General features: G+C 35.0%; 1 protein-coding gene across 1 annotated transcript; it reads left to right on the forward strand.

The window, feature by feature from the left end:
* Positions 1-4328: 4328 nt before the first annotated feature.
* On the forward strand, positions 4329-7897 carry LOC134848045 (uncharacterized). The gene is made up of 4 exons (XM_063865380.1): positions 4329-4676; positions 5262-5486; positions 6409-6508; positions 7417-7897. Exons 1-4 carry the CDS (start codon positions 4490-4492, stop codon positions 7589-7591), a joined length of 687 nt encoding a protein of 228 aa, XP_063721450.1. The 5' UTR covers positions 4329-4489; the 3' UTR covers positions 7592-7897.
* Positions 7898-8100: the final 203 nt, after the last annotated feature.

Raw genomic sequence — 8100 nt, forward strand, 5'->3', positions numbered from 1 at the left:
GCTGTTATTAAATGAGAAAAAATAGCCAAAAATTGGGAGTTTCTTAATCATTTTTATATTGATAAAACTCGTATCTATGCGAAACCTTGAACTATCCGGGTGCCCTTAAATATATCAGAAATAGTTTTCGTTTTTAAGAAAAGTGTAACAGTTTTATGAGTTTTTTAAAAGTTTTTATCAAATGGCAGAATTGGTAATTTTGAAACCTGCGTTAGTTAAGCATACAACAGTTGTGTTCAATATGTCTCCGTCCTGTATTCGTGTCCTGAATTGTGTGGCAATTTTTGAGGAATAGATATCTGTTGCTTATCTAATACAACAGAACTGCTCGTATCAGGCCTACTGCCTTTTAAGGTCTATGGAGCAGAAGTAACAAAAAAATTGAATGTGATAACATAAAAAGAAAATCCCCCCACATGCAATATAATTATGGCAAACAAGCTTCCTTGAACCAATTCGGAGCAATTTCTAGGACGGATTGAATCTCCACTCACGCGTTAATATCGCGATTCTTATAGTTTTTAATTTTTAATTGTCCCAAATTGGCCAAAATAGCAATCTTTAAACCCTCAAAACTTTTTTAAAATGAGCACAGGTAAAATATCTTGTCAAATTTAAGCTCAAGACAACAATACATTTTGAATGATTTAAAAAAGCTCCGTCGAAAATGGCTAGTTAAAAAACCGAAATTCATAGTTAAAATTGCTCTAATGTGAGCTTGCATCGTTGGCTTCTTTCGTTTCGAAGTTCGCGTGAGCTTAATTTTCCCTTTTTTGATAAGTTTTAATGTAAACAGTTTGAGTTAGAAACACGTTTGGTTAAAAACTTCCATGGCACAGTTTTCCTAAAATAATTTCACTGTTATTAGCAAATAATATAAATAATTGTCTCAAAACACGATCCCAAGGGAACTGATTCAGCTCATTTGGTTGTGAATTTGACCAGAAAATTTTTACCGTACAATTGCTCTACCGGTTATTCTCAGTGATAATCATGGCTATTTCATATAAAGATCAGTGTTTGTCATCTCTGATTCAGGATTTGATCCACTTCATACATAATCAGATCTGAAACATTGGTGAATCAGTACTGTAGGTCATAGTTCTAAATTAAGACCGAATCATCTCTGAATCAGGGATAATTTTTATGGTTTTCGGAAAGCAAAAATAAAAAAACCCCGGGTTGAGCCTTCAATATTCAAATCTTTAACCACAACAACTCCTGCTGCGCCATTGTTGACAACTTTTACACAAAAAATTGGTACTAAATACCAAACACTCACTTAAGTTACATTAAATTTTTGACGAATAATTACTGAGTTACTGATCTATTGCTGTAATGTTCAACAAGACTGCTTGTATCAGGGCGAAACCCTGAATGTTGCGACTGCCTTTTGAGGCCTATGGAGCAAAAAATAACATGCAAAAATTAATTGTAATAAAATAAATTGAAAAAAAAAATTGAGATTTTTTTTCTGAAAATCATCCCCCCTTGACGCCATATAAAGCACAAAGTGATAAATTTTGTTCTTAGTAACATATCAATTGAGGCAAATAAGCTTCCTTCAACCAATTTGGAATGGTTTCCAAGACGGATTAAGTCTCCGCTTACGCATTAATAGCGCGAAATATACCGCGCGTTAATTGTCCAAAATTGGCCAAAATGATAATATTTAAACCCCCACAACTTTACAAAAAATGATCAAAGGTGAATTGTTTTTTTTTTAATTTAAGCTCTGAACAAAAATATTTTTGAATGATAAAAAAATATTTCGTCAAAAATGGCTAGTTAAAAAGTCGAAAATTGTCTGAAGAAACAAAAACCCACCCCGAGCACAAATATTCCGTTACTTTTGTTACGAAAGTCGGAACAATAACTTATCTATGATTCATTGCTGCAAAAATTGCTATCCTGAGATGGCCGAATGTGGGATGATTGTCACTGCATTATCAACCAGGGCGGCTAACATTCATGCATACTGTATGCTTTCATTCACAAATGCCAAAGAATTATGAAAAAAAAATTATTTTGTCATTTTTCCATTGAATTTGAATATTGTTTAATAGATAGAGCAAAAGTCCCAAGAGATAGCATTACATAATCTACGAATTGTGTCTTTTCTTGCAACTTGCTTGCTTCCTATTTTTTTCTACTAATAGGCTTTTCATACTTTGCATTTAGGGACAAGACTGCTGGTGTCAGGGCAAAGACTTGAATGTTCCGTTCCGACTGCCTTTTACTTGGTCTCGAATAATTTTTGTTAATTTAAATATTGGCAAAATTAAAAATTTTAGTCTGATGGTAGGTTAGTATAGTGGTGTGCATACCGGGCTAGGCCCAGTTAGATCAAGAAAGCGATCCCCCGAGGGACCATAGTTTTGTAAATTTATTGTGAACAAAAAAAGATCAACTGAGCATATAATATATATTCCTCACTTTCTTTAAAAATCCGAAAAATAACTGAGACGGAACTCTATTCCGTCACATTTTTGTATGCATGACAAACGTTTCCCATTAAAGCACCTGGAAAATACGAATGAATAATTCGCAATTTAGACAAACAATAAGTTTGCATTTTTCATTTGAAACAATAGAAATACTTCCTCAAATTTATTATAATTGAATATAATTCGGTGTATAGTTTTTCTAGACAGAACTCAAAGGTGAAAAAATTCATGTTTATGAATTACTATAAAAATTCTTATGCAACTCTTTTGCCGACAAATAAAAAATGTTCGGTTTCTGCGAAAGTACTCAAAGCAGAGATGTTTGCAAGCAAACAAAACACAAATAGATTTTTTTTCACATTTGCTGCTTGCTGTTATTCGTTAAGTTAAAGTCCATAGTTTGAGTGATTAAGTGAGACCCAAAAACTCAAGATTAATTGCAATAAGTATATTCACATTTAAAAAATCATTTTTCTTTTGTAAGCAGTTGTTTGGTGAAATGAAGAGCCAAATATATCAACTTGAGTGTTTTATGTGGCCCAACAAAAGTTAAGAAGGGTATAAGTTTCTACAATTTGCTTTGAATTAGGTGCTGAGCCTTAACCAGCCCAAAAATTTAAGTAAAGCATTTTCAGGAAAAAATGACCACCTTCACATCCGCTCAAAATTTGGCCTTTTTAGGAATCGGCTAAAAAATAAAATGATTGCATTTTTATTAGACGTGCGATCAGTGCGATCAATTTACTGTTCTCTGCATTTATACATTGAGTAATACAAACTATCAAAGTTACGAAATTTGGGCGGGCTAAGTAAAAAGACCTAAACTTATTAAGTTTGATATGATTCATAGCTTTTTTGTTATCATTGCAGATTATGAAGCCAATTTCAGAACTTTGCAATTTAGATTTCTAGCTTTCTTTGTTTTGTCCAAGTTATTTAAATCAGCACTAGGTTTCAGTACGATAGATTTTTGTAAACTTACGACGTGCTTTTGTTGTGCCTCGTTTTTCCCATAAAAAAGACTGACAATGAATTTTGCGGTACTAATTTCATGGTTAAGCCATGGTTAAAGTAAGTCCGTTAATTTTTGTACCACGGTGCAGGGGCGGATTTAGGATTTTCTCGAGGGGGGAGGGTGGATTTTCAAAAAAGTTTTTTCAATCTTTTGTCGATCTTTTTTTAGGTCGACCAACAACGCTCGCAGAAAACTAGCAGACCATATTTTGACAAAATTTTTCGCGTGGCTTTTTGGGCGCGTTCTCCCCGTCAAAGGGAATATATATCGGCGCCAAAAGAGCCTTCAAAAAAATTTCGGTCAGTCAAAATCGGATTTCTTAAAAAGTATTAAGGGGGACCAATTTTGGTCATCAGGGGGTCGACTCCCTGAAAAGGAGGCGTCCCCCCATAAATCTGCCCCTGCCAAGGTACCAAAAAAACACCCCTATGATACGACAGAACTAGTAGCATTGTAAAATCCGCTTGAACTTGATGTGATCAATCGAAATTTGAAATTGCAGACGCTTCTTTTGTATAAAATTAATTCTTAAATTGTTGTTATCCTTGCTTTCTTCAGACTCCAATTCTGTTGATTCAAACAAAACAATGGAAAATTTTTTTTGGCAGCGACAGACTTCAAATTAAGAGATTAAATTTAGGCTTTTCTCTTCTCAAACTGACGTTAAATTGGCTCAAAAGATGTTATTATGTTTCCACCGAAGCACAAAATGACCATCTTGAGTTGGCTTTCTGTTATAATGAATCTGAAAACATCAGAAATTTTTTCAAAGCTCTACGCAAATACTGTATCGATCAAATATTTTTAGTTTTGCCTCTACGTCATAGATACAAATAAAAATCTGCAAACCACTTATACACAATTCGTTGTGTTAATTTTGTAACTGGATTTTATTTTTATTGTTAATCGTATTTCAAGTTGGTAGCTGCTTTATGGTTTACAATATTAGTAGTTTATGAAAAATTAATACAATTTTTTTATTGTACTGTTTTTTGAGAGAAGTTTATCGCTGTGATTACTATTCAAAATGGCGCCGAGTAATACTAAGTTGGTGAAGTATGTTGTTTGTTGCGTGGCTGCAGTTCTTATGGTCGTAGCGTGTATTATGTGCATGATGGGTCATGCACAAGGCATTGTATCTGTGGCCGATGGGTCCATAACTATGGGCTTATGGACAGTGGGAACGAATGGAGGAAGTAGGACTTATGATTTGAGTAAGAAATAACTCCACTGAAAAATATTTATCCCATTTGCCCTTTAAAATGAAAAATTGTTCTTAGAACTTTGCATGCTATCAATCTGTACAGCGAAAAGAATAAATGCCAGAAAAAAGTGTAAAAATTGTATTAAATTCAGCTGGTAATTTAATTATTTGGCAAGTATTGGAGACGGGAACGGTGTTTAATGAAAATTCATTCTTATAAAAGAGACATCTTTTGATGTTTGTCTTCAACTTACTCGCCCGAACAAGTTTTTTTGCGTAAAATTGTTAGAATTTCAAAATAAAACACTTGGAAAATTGAATTTAAGCAAATTTTTTTACCGCATTAATTTGAATTAAACCGAATTTTTATATTTTCTCACCGGCTGAAGATGCAGGCAATAAGTTAATAGTAATTTAAATGGACCAAATCAAAATCAATCTAACGCCATTGGTAGAAGGATGCTAACTTGGTTCCAAGTGGGAACTTTCAGCCAGTCAAAATCAAGACATTTATTACTTGGTAACTTAATGTTACTCCAATCCACTCAACTATTAAATAAATAAAGATGCTGAATTTGAATGTTTCTTCCACCAGACTTCGGGGTCAAAGCAGACATGGGCCTGATCCCCACCTCCATCAAGACAGCCCTTCTGCTGGATGACTCATCGTTTCAGAGGAGGGTGAACTCGGCCAGAGTGTTCCTCCTGTTCAGCCACTTCTCCTCAGTCGTTGTCTTCTTCTTCTTCGTCATGTTCACACTCGACATCCTGAAGGACAAGAAGGGCGCGGCTGGACTGGTGGGCGTCAACCTCATACACAGTGAGATGATTAACTTTACAATAAATTTTCATCTAATTCAAAAACAAACAAAATAATTAAAATGACACAAAGATCTTTACAAGCAATGACCCTACTTTCCCCAAAATAAAAAATCAATTCAAGCCGGTTTTTTGAAAACTTTTATAATTAATTTTGAATTACAGGACTTCCGATTTGATTTGACTTCTAATATCTTTAAAACTTGTATATATGAAGTTGTAGAAATACGAACATTCAATTAAATAGTTTACTGAATAAATTGTTCTTAGAAAACTAAATTTAACAGGGATAGCCTATTACTGTGCAAGAAGAACAGAATGTTCCGACCATAGTCTCATAAAAACACAAAAAAAAATTGTTTTTTCAAATCAGTGTCGTTTTTTCTGCTAGGTTTGATAAAAGGATCTGAACAAAAAAACTAGAGCCTTAGGCATATTCAACCGTCATATTAAAATAAGCAAGTTCTACAGCAATTTTTGTAGAAAAATGACTAGAAAAACAACAATCAAAAAAAGCTAATTTTCTAAATTTTCGAAGTTTTTGGTTCCAAAAGAGCGCTAAAAAAAACTCAAAAAACTCTCTTTATGAAGTAAAATTAAGTTTTCATGGCTTAATTTAAGCTTAGTATAAGCTTTTGTAAGCATGCTCGCTCGCTTTATTAGCTCGTAAGACTAACTATCAAAAGTTTTAAACCTGTTTTTCTCGATAATGGGACAATTTTTTGAAAAAGATTTTTTTATTGTCGTTCGAATTACGGCTGAAAGGGCTTTAATATGATATATCATTGGACCCATTCCGATGTTTTTTTGTACCAGAGTTTGCGTGAGAAAAAAAACACCGAAATATAAAGCTCTTCCTCCAATATTTCAAATGGTCGGAACAAAACTTTCCGGCTAGTTAAACTGTAGTTGTGTTTGTGTAGTGTTGCTTCTGGTGATAGCGTGTGCGTGTATGCAGAGTGGCTTGAACAAGATCTCCGCCGTCGACCACCTCGAGTGGAGTGGCGCTCTCATTTGGACAGGGTAAGCACACGGGGACTATTTCAAGCGCGAAGGACCGAATGAGCGAAAATTCTCAACCGAAGCAAAGCTGGAGTCAAATTAACATCCTACCCACGCACCCCCCCCCCCATTCATTCTAAACAGACTAAGCTAAGATCTACCGCTCCAGGGTTTAATTCGCATTAAAGTTGCTAAGCGCTGCATGTAAAAATATCGATTATCATTGGCTGAAACATCCCAATTTAGAACCAAATTAACATCCTCCCCCTAAACGGATTTGGGGGATGTTAGCTTGGTCTGAAACTATCGCTTATTTCGTACAAACTTTTGAATATTGAGCTGTGACTGGTTGCCAAAACTTTCGCGCATTCGGTCTTTCGCCCATGAGGGATTCACACAGCAGAGAAAGAGTCTCTTTGAAAGTTCAAATTTTCGCATACCTTAACTACCCATTTACCCTCCCCGTTCTTTGTAACGAATATCTCCACCGTTCTTGAGGGGACTAATTCACCGATTAAGCGGTTATAATAACGAATCGTTGCAATAGGGGGGGGGGGGGTAGTACTTTTAGAGATCCGTAATTTCTCAACAACCAATCAAGGGGACGGAGCATTGGTTCTAGGTTCAAAAAGGCAAAAGGCAAATATGCACGTATGCATAACCCTTGAATTAGTCATTTATAGAGATACAGTCCGATTTGGTACTCAGTATGTTCAAAGAAAAGCAAAAGAGAAGAGTTAAACTTGTTTTTCAGTCTAAAATTAAGCTAATCAAGTAAACTCTTAATTCTTCTTCGCTTATATAAGCTGACTCTTAACTCCTTGCCTAATTTTTTCAAAAACTGAATCGCTTTTTAATGAATGCCTTAAATCTACACCATGATCATTTTCTTTTTCATGAAAATTGTGAAATTCAATCACTGTTTGAAGGTTCGCCCTCTCACTTTTCTGTCTGCTCATGAGTCTGGTGGGAACAGTAGCCGACATGAACACCCCTCATGATTCGTACGACGTGGACGAAGGAAGAGATACGAACACTGCTACGACTAATCCCGACACCGAACAAGCCACGACTCAGTTCGGACAGGCAGTCGAGGCCGAGTGAATATTAGTGATTGACGGGTGAAAACAAATCAGAGCGTATACCATTTAAATACCTTTTCTCATGGGTGGCTTTGACCTGAAAAATAAAAGTTTTTCAATGCAATTGTTTATTTGAAAAATGTTGAGAAATTTTGTACGCTCTAATTTGACATCCCTATTCGAAGCTGACAAAAATACTAATACTCGACTGTTTTGATTGGCCTGCTTCTTAAACTGGAGCTCAATTTAAAAAATGATTGATTTTATTCAAAGTGCAGAAAGTGAAAATCAAACAATAATAAATAATAATAAAAATATTTGGAACTTCTGCAATTCGCAGACGAACTGCAAAAGCTATCAGGCCTGTCTAAACACATTTCGTTTCTATTATTTTCCCACATTCCAAACTGGTTATTTTGTTGAGCAATGCCAATTTTTTTGCATAAAGAAAATAAAATAATAACAAGCATAACCGGTTACTGTGCAAGCAGCACAGAATGTTCCGACCATAGTCTTTTGAAAACAACGTCT

This window comes from Symsagittifera roscoffensis, chromosome 6 (assembly GCF_963678635.1).
Source record: "Symsagittifera roscoffensis chromosome 6, txSymRosc1.1, whole genome shotgun sequence".
Classification (NCBI taxonomy): domain Eukaryota; kingdom Metazoa; phylum Xenacoelomorpha; order Acoela; family Convolutidae; genus Symsagittifera; species Symsagittifera roscoffensis.